The sequence below is a fragment of the Tachysurus fulvidraco genome, chromosome 9, assembly GCF_022655615.1.
Source record: "Tachysurus fulvidraco isolate hzauxx_2018 chromosome 9, HZAU_PFXX_2.0, whole genome shotgun sequence".
Taxonomy (NCBI): domain Eukaryota; kingdom Metazoa; phylum Chordata; class Actinopteri; order Siluriformes; family Bagridae; genus Tachysurus; species Tachysurus fulvidraco.
The window spans coordinates 6,277,551-6,296,135 of NC_062526.1; the positions used below are offsets into that span (position 1 = coordinate 6,277,551).

The 18,585-nt window shown below is 38.5% G+C and overlaps 1 protein-coding gene across 1 annotated transcript in view; it reads left to right on the forward strand.

Moving 5' to 3' along the window:
* Positions 1 to 17,128, forward strand: part of epg5 (ectopic P-granules autophagy protein 5 homolog (C. elegans)) — a 26,633-nt gene extending 9,505 nt beyond the window's left edge. Inside the window, exons 15-45 of the mRNA XM_027162813.2 lie at positions 552 to 713; positions 1,118 to 1,240; positions 1,365 to 1,630; positions 1,720 to 1,860; positions 2,166 to 2,310; positions 2,425 to 2,622; positions 2,706 to 2,816; positions 3,025 to 3,147; positions 3,504 to 3,670; positions 3,766 to 3,999; positions 4,143 to 4,266; positions 6,104 to 6,251; positions 6,497 to 6,668; positions 7,062 to 7,224; positions 7,335 to 7,477; positions 7,639 to 7,795; positions 7,930 to 8,124; positions 8,386 to 8,599; positions 8,744 to 8,874; positions 9,836 to 10,043; positions 10,708 to 10,783; positions 10,886 to 10,989; positions 11,080 to 11,255; positions 11,395 to 11,580; positions 12,331 to 12,540; positions 12,630 to 12,774; positions 12,940 to 13,182; positions 13,321 to 13,540; positions 13,765 to 13,980; positions 14,161 to 14,275; positions 14,514 to 17,128. Coding sequence (XP_027018614.2) covers positions 552 to 713; positions 1,118 to 1,240; positions 1,365 to 1,630; positions 1,720 to 1,860; positions 2,166 to 2,310; positions 2,425 to 2,622; positions 2,706 to 2,816; positions 3,025 to 3,147; positions 3,504 to 3,670; positions 3,766 to 3,999; positions 4,143 to 4,266; positions 6,104 to 6,251; positions 6,497 to 6,668; positions 7,062 to 7,224; positions 7,335 to 7,477; positions 7,639 to 7,795; positions 7,930 to 8,124; positions 8,386 to 8,599; positions 8,744 to 8,874; positions 9,836 to 10,043; positions 10,708 to 10,783; positions 10,886 to 10,989; positions 11,080 to 11,255; positions 11,395 to 11,580; positions 12,331 to 12,540; positions 12,630 to 12,774; positions 12,940 to 13,182; positions 13,321 to 13,540; positions 13,765 to 13,980; positions 14,161 to 14,275; positions 14,514 to 14,696 — 5,199 coding nt within the window. The 3' untranslated portion in view covers positions 14,697 to 17,128. The remainder of the gene's footprint in view (positions 1 to 551; positions 714 to 1,117; positions 1,241 to 1,364; positions 1,631 to 1,719; positions 1,861 to 2,165; positions 2,311 to 2,424; positions 2,623 to 2,705; positions 2,817 to 3,024; positions 3,148 to 3,503; positions 3,671 to 3,765; positions 4,000 to 4,142; positions 4,267 to 6,103; positions 6,252 to 6,496; positions 6,669 to 7,061; positions 7,225 to 7,334; positions 7,478 to 7,638; positions 7,796 to 7,929; positions 8,125 to 8,385; positions 8,600 to 8,743; positions 8,875 to 9,835; positions 10,044 to 10,707; positions 10,784 to 10,885; positions 10,990 to 11,079; positions 11,256 to 11,394; positions 11,581 to 12,330; positions 12,541 to 12,629; positions 12,775 to 12,939; positions 13,183 to 13,320; positions 13,541 to 13,764; positions 13,981 to 14,160; positions 14,276 to 14,513) is intronic.
* The last annotated feature ends 1,457 nt before the right edge of the window (positions 17,129 to 18,585 follow it).

The window sequence follows — 18,585 nt, forward strand, 5'->3', positions numbered from 1 at the left end:
TTTTTTTTTTGTTGATTGGAAAATAAGCAGTATTTCTAATATTCATCCAACGCTCATATTATCTCCTTTTTAAAGGAAATGCGTACAGGACAGTAGTGAGAGCAGCTCTGCTGTATGGGTTAGAGACTGTAGCAGTGAGGAAAAGACATGAGGCAGAGATGGAGGTAGAAAAATGAGGATGATGAGGTTCTCTTTAGGAGTGACGAGGATGAACAGGATTAGGAACGAGCACATCAGAGGGACGGCTCAGGTTGGATGTTTTTGGGACAAGGTCAGAGAGGATAGATTGAGATGGTTTGGACATGTACAGAGGGGGGAGATGGTTATATTGGTAGAAGGATGTTGGAGATGGAGCTGCCAGGTAAGGGGTCAGGAGGAAGGCCAAAGAGGAGATATATGAATGTGTTAAATGAGGACATGAAGTTAATAGGTGCGAGAGTAGAGGATACAGAGGATAGAGTTAGGTGGAAACAGAAGATTCGCTGTGACGACCCATAACAGGAAAAGCCGAATGTAGAAGATGACTCATATTATCTCCCAAATGTCTGCAGGTGTCATTATACTTGTTTAAGGAGCTTCCACTACACTTGTGGAGCCCCAGTGAAGATGAGGTTGGAGTCATTCGGGGTTGGCTTCTGGATTACAGCCTTTCTGCTGTGGAGAATAAACTGGCCTGCATTATCCTGGAGGGTCTTAACTGGGGATTTCAGCCTGTGAGTGAGCTCCTAATCTGTTTTTCCTGGAATTTTATGTGCTTTCTACTGGAAACAGGGTTTATGTAGGTCTTATTTTGAGAGGATAGGAGTTCTTGACAAATACAGAAGAATGTCTATATTGATCAGAACCAATTTGCATGGGGTTAAGATATTTTCTTAAAGATTCTATTTGATGCACATATAATTTTAAGTTTAAGTTTAATTTTCAAATACAATAGGTACATCTCTCATCTTCAGAATAAACCGTACTTTGTTATATAGTTTTGACCGTGTTTTAGGTCAGGTCTCCATGCAAGTTTGTCCAGTAGATTACAGTCCTATGATTTAGTACACAGTCTATTTTTGTGTTAGAAAACCAATATCTTGTAGATTGATGTCTTTTATGTTTGTTTTGTATTTAGAGTGGTTGCCTTGTGCTGCCTGCAGCATTACACAGTGAAGTGGCACTGTTGGTGGTGGAGGCTTATCAGAAATACCTCACAGACAAACCGTACGCTGGCATCATCTCAGAAGGCCTCAAGCAGGTATTTGTGCAGTCTTCAGGATGTCTAATATGATAATTAATCAAATCATCTTATCTAGAGATAATTATTTATGCATGATGTGATAAACATCTCTGCTTACACTCCTCTTTCACTTTCTCCTTAGATGTCCTATCTAGCCAATATCATGCGTCTGGGCTGCTCTCCAGAGACGTCCTTTAATCAGTGGGCGTGGGATTTGTCACTGCGGCTTAAGCTCCACACCAGTGAAAGGAATCCCCAGGGTGCCTGGTGTCCACTGCCTTCTGCCGATGTGCCTAATGTTCCGGAGGTCACAGACTCGCCCACCATGCACCCGGTGCTTAAAGCCATCAAAGCAGGGATCCCCATTGGCTGTTTCCTAGCACTGGACATGAGCACCATTGGGCACAGGTTTATAAATCAACTAACTAATAAGTGTTCAGTTTAAAATCATTTAATATGATGTCCTTCTGTATCTGATCTTTATTTTTTTGCCTCAGTTTAGAGAAGTTTTGCAGTGAAGGCATTCCGTTGCTGAAGACCTTGGTTCAGACTCGCCATCTTAAAGCTGTGACCCATGTGCTGGATAACATTCTACCCATGTCCTATCACTGCCCTTTTTACCTCCTCAAGAACGAACAGTTATGATCCATACATGTTTTTATATTAGAAATATCTCACAGTTCTTTTTCTTTTGTGTATTTTGCAAATAATTCAAATGTAACTAAGAAAATAGAAGTCGGTGCAAAGAGCCAGCATTATGGATTTGTCTTAAGGGACAGCATAATGGGATGGCCTTAAATGTGCTTTAGCTCTATTGTTGGTCCTTAAGAGGGCACTACAAATTAGATTGCTTAACTGTGACCTTAAACAATAATAACATGCACAAAAGACCGATATGACTATTTTATACATTATTTACAGTGCTATATTTGATATCTTACAGGTTCCTGAGCTGTATTCAGCTGTTTTTGCAGCTTGACAGTGGGACACCCCAGAGCATGACCCAACAGGTCACACTCAAGGTGGCCCAGCATCTTATTGGCACCTCCAATTGTGAGAACATCAAGCTTTTTAATAGCATGATCCAGGTAGGTTTATATATAATTGGCAGCCGATTTTTCAGTACGGTGTACAAGTTCATGGTGAACACTTGGTGAACTGTAAATGTACTGTATAGAATCTTTCTTTTTATTGTTGTTCAGACTCACATCCTAGAGAGCTCCAGAGCCGGCAGAGTCGGTGCCGTTGCCGTTCTGGAATTCTGGCTGCAGGTTTTGACCAAGCAGAACCTCTGGCACAGAGACAAAACCGCTCTGTTCCTTCTGGACCATCTGTGCCGTGCTGCTTTCCTGCACCAGCAGGAGGAATGTCTCCATAAACTGCTTTACCAGCAGCACAAGGTAAAACACGTCATTCCAATTTGTGTGTAACGAAAAGGAAAATAATAAGACATAAATATTACAAAATGTTTGCCCCCTGGCAGAATGCGTTAGGTTACCACGGCGATAAAGGTCTGTTGTCATCTTTAATGGGTTGGATTGTGGCAGGAAACATCACACCTTCTTTCATCGAGGGAAATGCTCTGACTAGTGAGGTATGTGTATTGTGCTGTGTTTTTGCTGTATCGAATTAAATCCTTGTCTTTCTCACGGCAAATTTACAATAGTAAAAAAAAAGAAAAGCCCATAAAAATTATGGCACACATTAAATGGTTATAATCTTCTAATGATCTATCGTTACACAATGCTTTCATTTCAAGCACATAATTCATACTCGCACACACATTGTCTATTTGTCTGTAGGTGTGGTTTGCTTGGCTAGTTTTAAATATGGAGTCCATCTTTGAGGAAGATTCTCAGCTGCGACGCTGTGTGGAGCATGAGCTTGTATCCAACCCTGTGCTCACCCCAGACCATGCCCTCAAGGTTCGTTTTACACGTCTTCTTCCTCTCCTCTCAACCAAGCGTATGCTCTAAATTTAATTTTAAAAGTCTTATGTAGAGGATATTTAGAACTGATTTTATTTTTAAACATAGAGAAATTAAGAAATATTGTAAAATAACTCTAAAAAAAAAACTCTTAGAAATTGACTAGCACAGAGTGTTTTATTTTTTATTACATATTATTGAGTTACTCATTTCCAAAGTAAATACTTTGATAAGTTATTTACCCAGATGCTTTGTTGGTTTTTGAAAGAGTACCGTTGAAAATGCTTGCACTCTCATTCCCACATGTTGCAATTAATATTTTACTTGTTTGTTGCATTATTGTGCTTCGTTAGAAGGCTCAACTGCGCCTGAAACTGCATGTAGTGCCCTCCTTGCAGAGGCTCATGGTCTATCGGTGGGCTCAGCAGGCCCTGGCTACACCAGCAGATCACCCGCTTCTGCCCCTCATCTGGCAGAAATTCCTACACCTCTATCTTCGCCAGCCTGGTCCAGAGTTTGGGTGGGTTTCGGCTGTTTTCTGTTGTATCAATAGCTGACTACAGTAAGTCGTGTTTTTATTGTTTTGGTTTTTTTGTTTTGTGTTTTTTTTTTTAGACTGGAAGCTAAAGGCTGCATTGGGAAGCGCTATTTCCACAGTGCTGCACACATCACTCTGCTGAAGGAGCTCAAGCAGAGGCTGGTGGAGGTGTGCGATTTTCACCATGCAGCTGGCAAGGCCCTGAAAGTACTGAGTCCATCGGGTGACACACCCAGTGAGAGAGAGATTACACCGGGAACCCCTATAACTCAATCCATGACCTCTCCTGAGCTGCATGTCGAACTGGTTAGGTATGTGACGTGAAATATCTTACAGACTGCAAGTAAAATATTAAAAAAGGTTTTTATGTGTTTACTGGCAACTTTTCTGTATGCATTATTAGATGCCATAATACACAGAAACCCTAAAATGTGTTACTTTTTTTTTTTGCAAGGCTTTTCAGTGCTTTTGCACTATGGATGGATGATGAAAGCTTACAGAAGCAGGAATTGTACTTGCCCTCATTACCAAAACAGTATGATGCCCATCGGCTAGCCACAATTATACAAGGCCAGCAGGTTGGACCCTACAACAGGGTTTTCCTCTTTGCTCAATAATACAGTACTGTTAAAATCAGTTACCTAAGAATATTTTATATAATTATATATAAAATCCTGCATGATAATACGGTGATTCTTTTTTTATACAATTGTAGATGCATACTGTATATATTCTGGGGTATCTTTTAAATATGTATATATTATCTGTATATACATTGACTAATACTTGCTTATATTATATTTGCATACTTTTTTAAATAATTATATAATATTATAATAATTTTTCTAATATAATACAGTGTCAATTACAATTCAAACTGTATTTCACGGTAGTAAATAAGCTACTGCACATATTCACTACCTTATTTATTTGTTTACTATATATTTCTAATAGGAATTTGTAAGTTATCTAAATAATTACTTTGCTCAAGCTCAAACAACAGCACACATTAGACTAGACCAGGGGTCGACAACCAGTGGCTCTGGAGCCGCAAGTGGCTCTTTCATCCCTCTGCTGCGGCTCCCTGTAGATTTGGAAAATAAATATTTAATTTAAATTTTTTATTATTGTTAGTTTTTAAAAAATGTAATTATAAATTCTAAGATCATGATGCTTTTGTAACATTAAAGTAAACCGTGTTTAATTTTTTTATTTTTTCAAAATATGCGTCATAACCGCCGACTTGCGAAATCTGACACACAGAAGCAGGCGCATTTTTGGTTTGCTGCAGCCGGCAAGTTTAATTTTTTATGTCATGCATGGCTGTGCCACACATTGAGAGTGACAGACACGCATTTCGGTCTTTTCTCACGCTCTCCCGCCGCACATCGTATTCTCACGCATAAAAACGATCACATATTTAATAAGCCGCAGCGCCCAAAATGTATCAGTCCGCACTGCTGTCTCTGTGGAACCGGGCAGGAATCAAGCGCGTCTCAGTTCTTAGTCGAGCCTGACACTTATCAACCAATCAAAAAAGAAGCTACACAATAGCCAAAATAGAAAATAGTTAAAAATTTAACGCAACATCCAATGAAAAAAAGCGAGGGGTTGGAGAGGTCATGCTTGCCTGTCTTCAAAACTTGAGAGCCCTGGTCATGAAAACGAAGGACTCAATTATACATTAAACATTTTATTTGAAAGTAACCTTCAACCCAGCGTCTTTTTTCTTAAGGTTAGTTCAAACTGTTCAAAATATTTTTGTTTGCTTGCAGAAATAAAATTGCGTTTACTCGGTAGCAGTTCATTGATTTCATAACTGCAACACACTACAGTTTTTTCTATACTTTCCATAAAGGTAAAAAACGATATATGCAGTGTTATCTTCATTTTAGATGTCAAAAGAATTTTGTGACTCCCTGTGGTATTTTTTCTGTGGTAAACGGGTCCAAATGGCTCTTTGAGTGTTTAAGGTTGCCGACCCCTGGACTAGACAAATATTACACTAAATAGACTATTTTCTATTTCTTATTATTAATATTTATAGTTTTTCTGTATTTGTTTGGCTGCACATTGCACACTAGGTTATCATTAAACAGTCCTCTGATTCTCTGAATAAATACGAGTTAGCCACGTAGGTGGAGGACATACAGTAGATACCTGCTTTCTGTAGAAGTGCTTCCTTTTCTTTGCAGTAGAATAAAGCAACATTAGGTGATAGGATTTGAAATATAAAGGTTAACCACTGAGCATGGACAACGGGTCCCTTGGGCCCGTGAGGGGTCTTCTTCCCTTCTTCCTGTTATCAAGCCAGATTTGGTATAATTTGTGTCTCAGTTTGGCTCTTTTACAAAGTTCAGGTAGGGTTGATGCGGATTAAGCGAACTGTAGCTCATGTTGTTCACTACGATGTAGGAGACATGGATGGAGTACATAGACATTGAGAGAGTGCAGCATGAGTTGAACGAGGTTCTTAACCTGTGGGTCAAAGTCAAAAGCGAGCCTTCATTCTCCCAGAGGAGCAGCAGCTCCATCTTCACTGACTTCATCAATCCTCAGGCTGGTTTGTTCATATTATTGTTTTATCTATGTTAATCAAGTTAAAATGCCTGAACCCAATTTTTTTGGCTAATATATGCAGAAACTGTATTTTACATGACGTTAATATCATCGACTCTGTCACTGGTAAACTCTCTGGTCCATCATTTTAATGCTTAATTAAAGAGAGCAATATAAAAACATGAATGTCTTTGGGATTACACTCTGAATTTTACTTTCTCGAAATTGTCCTCTGTTGCTTCCTCACAGCACAAGAGCGTATCCTCACTAATCTGAAGAAACACGATGCCCCACAGTGTGCGCTGGTATTAGTTCCTATGAAGGCCCCAGTACCTGATATCTCTACTGGCAGCCTTTCTGATGTACACGCATCTACTTCTCTCATTCAGGAAGACCTCACAATGCTACAGCACCAAGCCAAGTAAGATATATATATATATTTAGCTTTAAGGCTGTACAGGAAGATTCCCATTATAATAACTGTGACTGTATTTCACCAACTATTATAAATCATTCGATTGCTCATTCAGTCAACTAATTAACAATAATTCCCACGTGTAAAAAGATAAAATCAAAACAGGTGAAAAACATACTCGTGTTAATGCAGAATGCTGACAAAATTGTACACTTCTTGAAAACGTTTTATTACACAATTAATACTTATTGCATATGTTGTTCGCTCACTGTACTGTTTATACTCCTTATATGAAAGATGACCGAAATTCCATCTTTCTATATATTTACAGAATTTGTTATTTTAAAATATTCTGCAAAAAAAAAAAAAAGAACTATAATTGAACTATGTGTTACTCAGGTTTGCTGCAGTGCGTGAGACACAGCAGGTGGTGCTGGACAATGATCTTCTAGAGTTGTTGCCTCAGCTCTATACCAACCGTGAGGAGCAGCTCTTCATGCAGCTGGAGTGCAGTGGTAAAGGAGGACAGCCATGTCAGGGCCCTGCACATATAACTGTTAAGGTGTGTTCTAAATAATTCGGCATATATTAACTTCTGTGCACTGTATTTCATTCTCTTGGATTCATCACCAGATTTCCTCGGAATAATCTGCTGTCTTTGATACTCTCTAGTACGCAGGCATGCACAAAGTGGAACCGGTGCAGAATCAGATCCAGTCCCTGAAGAGTGACATTAAGCAGCTTCAGATAGACGCAGTAAAGCCTCCTCCCCAGAGCCTCGCCGAGGCTGCCGTGCATACCGAGAACTTCATAACGTCAGTACTTCGCACATCGGCACAGCAGTTTTCAGCTATTGTCGTTACAGAATCTTAATATTTTTATAGTAGTATTTTTGGGTTTATGTCATGAATAAATTAACACACATTGTCATCCATAAACATTCCCATTATTAACTCATCTATTTTCTCTTTTTTAGGACGCTAGTCAACGCATACAAGTTACGTCCATCACCTGCCATGCAGAAAGTAGGCATTGCAGCATTTTATCAGATTGTGTCTTTAATTTGTGAAGATACCCAGAGACACCCGCCTACACGCCAGTTTTTCACTTCCTGTGTGGAGATCCTGGGGCAGGTAGAGTCGTTTATTAAAGCACATTTTCTGTTTACATGCATGTAGACTTTTCACATGCAGGATATACAATACAGAAATTAGTTATCTGTATATTAAGTACTGATTATTCATTAGCCCGTTTTTTCTTATTCCAGGTCTTTATCAGGGACAATCGAGCAGAGTGTAAGCGCATGCTGAAGACCATCCTGCAGAACAGACGTCTGTGTAACCTGCTGTCTCCCTACTTCACTCCCAACGCCGCACCCTCTGAACTGGTGGCTCTGTATGAAGAAGTGGTGACTGCTCTGCACGCCGACAGTGGAGACGTCATCTTCATGCTCCTCACGAAGGTGCGTCTTTTACTGACATTTCAACATTCTCCAGTTTCCTATAATATTCTTGTATTTTAAGGAAAATAAATATGAACTTAAAGGAACGTATTGTATCAGCCTTTCTGGGCATCAAGAAATTCTCAGATGAACAGCTGAGGGAGTTACTTCAGTCTACAGTATTCTACACTCATTCCTAAGCATTTAATTACAAACGCCTAACTAAATGCATAATCAAATACTTTCAAATAACTTTTATATTCTCTTTTGTCTCTCTATCAGTTTGACTTGGTACAGTGGCTCTCAACCAGTCAACCACCATTCACTGATCGCAGTCATTTGATAGAACTCATCCACTTGGCTCTCACAGCTTGTGGCCTGGAGCCTGAGCCTGAGGTCCTCATGCCCTTTAACCTTTTCTCTAAGCACTGGACCCAGTTGTTGGTCTACCAGTTTCCTGACCACTACAGCGACTTCCTCAGACTCTTCACACAGAGTATGTAATGTTCTTATTCTTACACAGAATTGTAGATGAGATGTAAAAGAAGTGTAATAATGTTTTATGACAAAAAGTCTACAGATTATTTATTTACATATGTTTTCACTGACAAACTGAAACACGGACATTCCTGTACGACAGGTAGTTCAGAGCAGCTTCTCAGCGCAGATTGCTGGAGGGCTTCCCTGAAAGTGCTCGGTTGTTCTGCTACTCGCAAAAATAAAGTGTCTAAAACGTCCTCCACACAGTCGGTCTGTCTTTCCCCTCAACAGGTAATATTCTGAATTCACATTTATTAAAAACACTCAGTTGGAACCTTTTGGTCATCATCCAAAAAAAAAAAAAAAAGCTTTTCATTGCTTTAAAATGATTGCTGTATTATTTTCCAGTGACTGCACAGAAATGTGAGTCAGAGCAGATTGTCCTTTTAAAACACAGCTAAACCTGTAATATATGATAATCATCCAGCTCTCACAGATTTCAGACGAGCAGAAAAAACTCCTGGCTCCAAACTCTAAATCTAAAACTATTTAGAATAATAGGAAAGGAGATTCAACATGCTCACTAACCACTTTTTGACTGAACCTACTGATAAATCAGGTCTATAAATTACTCATAGACTGCTAGCTTTGATCTGAGGCGTTTGATGATGTTAGCATGCTAGAATTTGTTGAGGGATTATAATATACTGCATGCTGGTTAGCACAGTGTGTAGTGTACCGATGATCCATTAATGAGGGTTTTTTTTTATATAGATTAGCATTAATTGGTCTGCTAAATGTTTTCTCATAAAACATTTAGCATTAATTTGTCTGCTAAATGTTTTCTCATAAAACAATATTTGCAAACATTAACATTAGCTTACATTTCTAGCTAGATATAAAAGTTTTCATTGACTGGCAAATTGCTGAAGATTCTTGAAGAAAGCATCTACATTTGAAGCACATATAAATTTAGTTTAGTAATTAATAGTAAGTAGTATTTTAGCAGTACTAAACTAAGCTTTTTTGGATCAGGTTTTTTGTGTCTGAATTTGTAGCTCTTTGCAGTTGGACATGTACTGACTAAGACTTGTGTGTATTATCTGAAATCATTATCAATAAGAGTAAACATACTCATAACATAAGTAACAGTTTAGTTATTTCGTATCTCTTTGTTATGATATGTTGTCGGTACCAAGGGGCGCCAGCATACACTTATCCCAGTTATGAACGAAATACTTTTTCCTTCCAGGTGAACGAAACAATCGAATGGCTCTCAAACTACTTCCTCAAGCTCCGTCTGTCTAAAGGAGACATTCTCAGCTTTGGTCTCCTCTCCAAATGGAGGCCGTACATCGAGGAAGTCAGGATGTTCTGGGAGTATCTGATCATGTACCTCATAGATCTGGAGCTGAACAACTGTAGCAAAGAGTCTGTGGGGAGTGGAAGAGTGGTGAAAGGTACAAGGATGACATTAATAAATGTGCCGATGCTTTTTATTGGACATGATGAATTAACAAAATTTACCCTTTTTTTAAAGCTTATCAAAATTTTTAGCAAACACAATTCATCATAAACTAACGATTCAGATGTATTTTTTAATTCGCCTACAATAACGTTAACTCAGATTGTTTTTTTTTATTTATTCACGTAGAGCAACGTTAATTCTGATTATTTTTAGTTTTTCTTCTCATGTCTCATGCTGTAGAAGAGAAAATAGTGAGGGATTTCTCATTTTTAAATAAGCTCTATATATTTGTGGTCGAAGAAAATCAATTTCTGAATTTTGAGTCATTTTTCCTACACACCCTTATAACTAGTTCGTAACTCCACACCGTCCAAAGGGCTCCTCCTACTTACACGAGTAGAGTTATGTCACAGATATTAAAAATCCAGAACAACTTTCAGGCATTGATGTGATAAGGCAGTGTTGATAGTATAACAGTGTTAACCTGGTGTTATTCAGTCAGCTCATTAGGACTGAGCTGTGGCTGCTGTTGTATTGGTTCATGCTTCTATTCCCGTTACATCCATGATGGGAGAACTCTATCTTTCTCTGTTACTGTGTTATTGTTGTTAATGTATTATTTTAACCTCTTCTCTGTAACGTATTTGCTTCTGCAGCTCTTGAGGAGCTATATACAAAGATGGCTAAACTCTTTAGCCCCTGGATGTTGGTTCTGGATACAGATGATGCGAGGTTTGCTCCACTCCTGCTTACTCATAGTATTACATAAGTGTTCATAGCTGAAAAATACAATGACTGTATTTCATGATTTTTTTTTTTTTTTTTTAAACATAGCAACCCTCGCTGTTTTCCCTGGCTTGAATCAGATACCACAGTAGCTGTCAGTCTTGTCAGCCTATACACAAAACTAACTGCAACCTTGCAAGACAAATTTAAAGGTAAAATTAATTCATGGGGATTTCAGTGGTGTACCAAATGTATCATATAAATACAATATACGTACTACCAGTAGCTTTATTTTTAATCAGATCGCCTGCTGCCTGGACAAAAAGGTGCCCTCTGGCTTCATCTCATGCACTACTGCAAGAGATGCACCTCTCCAAAGATGCCAGAATATCTTCTCTATAATTATCACACCGAGTACAGCCAGCTGCCCTGGAAAGATCTTTATCCAGAACAAACACTCATGAACCAGTTTTTCAATGTAAGAGGCTATACACACTGCACACACATACACGTCAGCACATATAGAGTCTAAATGTATCATAGACTGAGGCACAAAAGTCTATTTAAATATACATATAATCTACTATATTTCTAAGCATAATTTTTGTCTTCCGTAGGTGGAAAGAGGAAGTCCGAAGAGCTGTTTCCTGTTCATGGGTGAAGTTCTTTGTAAAGTGAACTGGATCAGTGTTTTAAATGACACCCTGAGCCTACAGCCTAGTGCCAATGCACACATGATGGTGGTTTATCTTCTTTACCTGATGGTGTTTTTAGCCAAAGAGGACCATCTTGTTAGCAAACCTGTGAGTGCTTGTATTCATAAAATAGTTTTTAGTCATATTATTAAAAAAATCATCTTCTTAAATATACTTCTAGACAATCAGTTCAAGTAATTTAGCTGAACAAAATAGTAGTTCGACCAACTCCATATTAATTTCTTTAATTAACGACGTAATGTCATTAAAATTCATGTACATGTAAAGGTATATATAACACACGTTCATGTTGTTTCTCAAACCTCTCTTTCTCTAATACAATATCTTTTCTCATCCAGAATAATCAACATTCAGATTTACTTTCTTGCAAATCTGTGTTTTGCATTACACAGACACACAATGATTTTATTATAGTTGATAAACTATAATCATATTGTTGCATGTGAGAATAAAGCGAGGCTTTTTACCAGAGGTAGCTTTAATTATGTCGGCTAATTTAATCTCTTCGACCTGGAATCTTATCCGTCATGCAAAGTTTTTTTTTTTTTTTTGGGTCAACTTTACTGTCAACATCCTTGGTAATCGGTATGTTATATCATGCATATCATAGCTGTTTATTAACTAGTGATACACGAGATAATGATACGCTACAATAATCAGCAGAAAATAGCATTATTATGCTCAGCTCTTCCACCTTTTAACCGTTTGAACATTCTATTTTGTTGAAATTGTCATTAAAATATTGCTTAGATTTGAGTTAGCTTTGATATTTCCAGCTGACAAAACTACGCTGGGTTAGTATCTTCTGTTTCAGCTCTTTTTTAATGTTCTCCACAGGATTCCCCTCTTTTAAGTCTCCTTGGCCAGTCAGTATCTCTGCCCTGGAACCTAATAGACATCTCCTCATACCAAAATGTCACAGGCTATGTGAGCACACACTATCAAGCTTCCCTTGTTCTCAGCCAAGAGACATCTTCACAATTAGTAGTTAAACTTCTCAAGATGGCTGCTGGCTTTGGCTCCACCTTAGATGGATTGCATCACAAGGTTAGCGTTATTTATTATACAAGCACAGAAGCTTTTTTTTTCCCTGTTTGTTTTTATGATTCTATTACATCGCTTGCTTTATCCGTTAGGACATGACTTTAAAGTGCCAAGCGTTCCTCCGTCTGATGGTGCAGTTTCTGACTTCTCTGGACCAGAATGGTGACATCAGCCTGGCTTCACTAGAAACAGAGATGGAGAAGCTTTTGGAGTGCATTGTTATTTTCAACCCACCTGGTAATAGGATTTGGCTTTTCTTTTGATTTTAACAGGGGTTCAGAGGTTATCAAGTATCTTAGTGTGGTATTACTTTTTTATTGACTTTAATAAGAATTTCATAAAATGTAATGTATTAGATAGATTAAGTCTTGAGGTGAGCATTATTATTATTTAATCCATCAGAAACAGATCTTCAGCAGAGGCACATGGCTACGTGCAGTCTGTTTGCTGAGATGTTGACTCTACTGAATGGCGCAAGTGTGTCAACAGCAGAGCAGCTTGGCACTAAACTTCATTCCTGGGTAGAGAAAAGGGCTCGAAGTCCCCTGGTGCTGCCGCTACTCACTGCCGCCTGCAGATGCCTGGCCTCTGTTCGCCATATGACTCGCACCACCGAGGCCTGCATATTGTCCTACTTCACTGATGGTAATTTTCTCTAAACACTCAAACCATGTAGGTGTTGAAACTAAATGGCTTGACTTTTAGTTATAAAGCATTTATACAAATTGTCCTAATTAAGTTCTTTTTAATCTGGTCATTCTTAATTTGTTGGATCTTTCTCAGGTGGTTGTGTGGATCCATACGCTGGCTGGGGGCCTATTCTGGTTTCTCTCCAGGTTCCTGAACTTACTGTAGAAGACTTTATCCAGGAGAGTCTGGCTCTTGGCAGCTACCTCACGCTGTACGTCTACATCCTTCAAAAGCTCAACATGGAGCAGACTCTGCTGAATGAGAAGAAGACTTTAATGCTGCTTAACTCCTGGATCAACCAAGTTTTTCCTAAGTAAATTTATGTACAATTTTGTTTGTAATACACTGTCTACATTCTGTGATATACAGTCCAAGTATCTAAGCCTTTATTAATTAGCATTCTATACAGTATATGTGTTTTAGTATTGTATGCATTTGTATGTGTGATATAGAGAACCTTCATTAGTTCTTATAAAATTGCTCAGCACATAACGATATATATTTGATGAGGGTGTAACTGTATATACATTATTACAGTGGTCCTGCAGATGAAGCCAAGGTGTTTCTCTGGTGGCACAAAGCCTTACACCTGCTACAGGTTCAGGTGGATCAGGGGGACCCATGTGGACTAGACACCCTGGTGCTCTCCGTGATATCCTTTCAGAACCACCTGGCCCAGCTGGGAGAGGAGCGACTCAACTCGGGCATCCTGGGAGCTATTGGCCTCGGACGCAAGTCACCGCTTTCCAACAGGCGAGATGCGTTTTAATACAATCGTGTAGTATAGCAGCATTTCTCCACACTACTGGAAAAAAAGATGATTTTAAGGAGTTGCTTTTGTAATGAAAGTTTTGTAAATTGTAATCGTTGAAAAAATAATAAAGTAAAAAAACATACTTAAGTAGTTATGACTTTTTTTTTTGTACATTACAGATTTCGGGTTGTTGCTCGTAGCATGTCAGCGTTCCTCCTGGTCCAGGTGCCTTCAGAAAGCCAGTTACGCATTCATGCAGGAACAGAACTGCAGCTTTCCTCAAAGGCCCAACAGGTACAAGCTTCAGATGAGGGTGGTGGATAGGCAAAGGTGCAATAAGTACAATTTGATGTATATTTTATAAACTACTTGTGTTTTTTATAGTTTTATGCTTCTTTCAGTTCACAATTTTCTTTTAAATTTATACATTGTGATATTTTAGACTTTTAGACCAAAGTGAACACAATTAAAGCAACCAGCTGTTTGTACCGATTAACTAGTGAAATATTTAAGAAGATTTTTGCATCCTCAGGCTGTGACATTGCTGGAGTCCATGTCGACCAATAAGCAGTATTCGGAGCTGCAGCAGTCCTTGAGCCAAGCCTGTCAGTTCATTAAGTACCCGGGTCACTGCCTGCATGACAGCAAACGCCTTTTATCCCTGCTCATCAACTCGCTCTACCCAGATCTCCATTACCTGGATATCATGCGCTAGCAAGGCCTGAATCATAGACTTGTCAACCAAGACGTTACACCAGTTGTGTTAAAATGCACAACAGACTAAAATTAAGGTCATTGTCTGGAACAAAGGTTTGGACTTTTTGTGGAATGCAGTGCCAAAGAGAAGCTATGAAAGGTGTGAATTCAGGCCTATAAGGCAATCGGGATGTCTGTAATGTTTCCTCTTCCTTTTTTTGCACATACCTTTATCTGATGTTGTCATTTTTATTTTCAGATCATTTTGCAGATGGCACTAAATCTTCACTTTTTCATTTCAATCAGTCAACATCAGAATAATTCTGATGCCTTATCTGAATGTTCCTTATAATGGAGCGATAATGTCCAGACATATTTCCTCAGACCTTAAATAATTTACTACACATCATCATAGCCTTTTAGCTGCAGACATACGGATGTCTTGTGATAGTAATCATGTATGATTTTCTCTGTCACTTATAGTCATGACATACCTTTGTTAGTAGTGTGCAATACGATTGGAATCATAGTGTGCGAATTTGCCTCCTTGTGTTTGAATCACCGTCTAATGCTGTGGGCCAAATAAATGCCAACAACAACAATAATAATAAATGCCATAATTGCTGGCCGTGGAAGTCACAGTAACAATTCCACAACTGGATTTAGTAAAAATGCAGGTCCATGAAACACAAGTAACAGATTTCATTCAAAATGTGCTACAGATTCAACACAAGTGAGATATATGTAGAGTTGTTGGATCTTAAGCAAACATTTTATAGGTTTCTGTTTTCCTCATTTTATTAGGAATTTTGGTGTAGAAATCAGTGCTTCCATATAAGCATGAAAGAAGCTACATCACATGCATAAATGAAGTGAAACAAGTTAATCTGTTGGTCTTTAGTATGGACGTGATCGAGAGAAGTCTGTGAGGATACGAGGAGGCCAGAAATAACTTATCCTCCATTCCCATGCTTTATTTTTATTTAGCCACATGATTAATTTAGTACGCACTTTAAATACAGTCTGACCTGGGAATCGTTGCTTGTTTGCTGAAACCAGACAGAAGTTCAAGTTCAAAACCTCATGGAGGTTTTTAGGATTTTTAATAGTTTTAATACCTTTCTGTTTTAGTTTTTTGGTTCTTGGATATAGTTTAGTTAAAACATTCAAAATTGGAATTTGGAGATGCTTTATTTTATGGTGAAGCACTTTTAGGTTTGATGTGTCGAGTGTACTTGAAATGAAAACAAAAAAGTGCTGAAGACGGTCCTTTAGGTTTCTCAATTCACACAAAACCCAGAATAATGCAGAGCCACTGAGAGGTCATGAAATGGTATACTCAATTTTTGTATACATTTAACTTGACATTGCAGCACACATCCGGGCTAATCTGTGCTTTTGTCTAAAGAAAGTATACCCATGGTATTAGATAAACTAATCTTGTAGGTTAGCGTTTAAAGAGTTGTGAGATAGAGATGTGTTCCAGAGACATACTGGGAAAAACAGGATTGTAACGAGAGCACTATTTTCCAGGGTTCCACTGTAAACCAACTGGTACTGAAGTACATATAAGAACATTATTGTCATTGGATCACTAAGAATCAACTTGATTAATGTATAATATAATAGCAAGCGTGAAAGCCTCCTGGTGGTCCTTGTTGATGAGACCTCAGTTGTGGTTCCTGGGCAAAGACCAAACCCAGCCACTGAAGTGCTAACTCTCACTAAGAGAGTTGAACAGGCACAGTAGCTGACGAAAGAACAACATATTAGCAAGGGAGGATCACTTGGATGACTTCTACTAATGCTAGAAAAGAAAATGTATGCTCACTATCCAATAATGAATGGAAATTCCACAGTATGTCTCTGTAAAGCATGTCCATGCCACAGGGGTTCAAGTCCCACCTTCGTTTGTGTGTGCAGAGCTGCATGTTCACTCTATGGTTCAGGGGTTTTCTCCAGTTTCCTCACACAGTCCAAAGACAAACGCTGTCGGCTGATTGGCATGTCTAAATTGCCTGTCGTGTTCGAATGTGAGCGTGAACGTGCCCTGTGATGTTAGACTATGTACTAAAATGCACACTATTACATACAGTATATTGTATTTGTTTAATATATGTTGGCATGTAGTAAATATATTAGATACCAAAACATAATTTTAGTTTCTAAACATGATCTGCATATTGCACCATATTTTGTGTTTAAAGACTTTATTGAACTTTATTGAATGGAGGCTTATTGATCCGCATCAGCTTAATAAATGAATCTTTTTGTCACCTCTCCAGGGTTCGATAGGACATTGAGATGTCAGAGTTCACACTGTCACTGTATGTGTCTTCTTGGAATTTTACAATGATTTTTGAAGTCACTTGAACATTTGTATATTGCTAATGTAAAAGTGAATAGCCTCAGAACACGTCTCTCAATGTCTCTAATAAAATCATAAAGTACTTCTTTCTTTTTTTTCTGTTCATTTGAAATGTATACGTAAAGTTTGCATGTTTTAGACAGTCTTGGAAACAACCAAACTGCCATAAAAAGTTAGCAGGCATGGACGATGTATGGTAATTACTGTCTAGGTGGTTTCTGTTATTAGGTTATGAAGAAGAAATGTATTTTGTATACGAGGTGGTGCGATACACATAAAGACTGTCCAAGAAGGAGCCAGGCATTTCCACACATTGTCCTCCTATTCGTTATTGCAGTTTCTACACTGCTAGGTGTAGAAATGGTTAATGCTTAATTGTTCCTAATTGTTAATGGTTCTTACTCACAAGCAGCAAAAAAGCACCAAATTATAGACAATGGTAAGTAATAACCAGTCAAACAAGAAGTTTGTGAGAATGCAGACGGAAGGGGAAAAAAAGCAATGTGTTGTGATGCCAGGTCTGCTTCTCTGATGTGGTTGCTACGGTGATGTGAATGACTGCAGTCCAGCAAAAACTAGACTTGCCTGATCTTGTTGAATCACTACAGAGCCTACAGCCCTCAACATCCAAAAAATTCAACCTGCACATCACACCAGTACTCTGATGGCTTAATGCTAATTCTTTTTGTTTAAAATCAAAAATAGAATACAGTGTTAAGGTAAACCTGTGATTATCTACAGACATGGTAACTTCTGGGACATCTGATAACACACCTCAGAGACTGCTTTCGAAAATGGATATTTCTCTTAAAAAGGCAATTTACATTATTCCTAGACTCTGAATTGGTCTTGCACCCTCTGTGCCTTCACTGTTGCTATGGTTATTTCATTTTTTACGAGCAGACAGCAGATGGGAGAATGTCGTTGAACGTCCAGGGTCTGTTCTTTCTCACTGTCGTGTCTCTCCACTTGTGACTCAACTCCACGTGTGAAGTCAACAGCTCAGTCTAACACCTTTAATAACCTGTAGTGTGTGAGACCTAAACATTTAAACCCACTCTGGTCGTCTGCTGCTCACGGTAAGAGATAAGTGTTGGTTTGTGCTGGGGAGATTTGGCCCTGACAGTTCAAGATTGTTTGAACATCCAATATATGGCAGTACTGAGAACAAAACACATTTTTATATCTACGCTTTGGCAAAAGGTTGTTTGTTCAGACCTGGTGACCTGGATTTTCTTCTAAGAAGGTAGGCTCTTTCTGGTTTCTGTTCACCAGACATTCGTTCTGTTAGTACAACATTACCAACGAAAGCTCTGTAGAACCTGGAACGAAGCAAAAATGGAAATACTGAACATCAGGTACGCTGCTTTGTGTTTAGCTCTTTTCACAAACATCTTTGGACTGAAAGCAAATGTTACATACCTGTTCATCGTTATACCACCTGGGGTTTCAATTCAATTCCATATCCAAAGATATTTATATCTTTAACATTCAAACTAATGCAGCTGCTTGTATTTATTTTATAGTTGTATCTAAATAC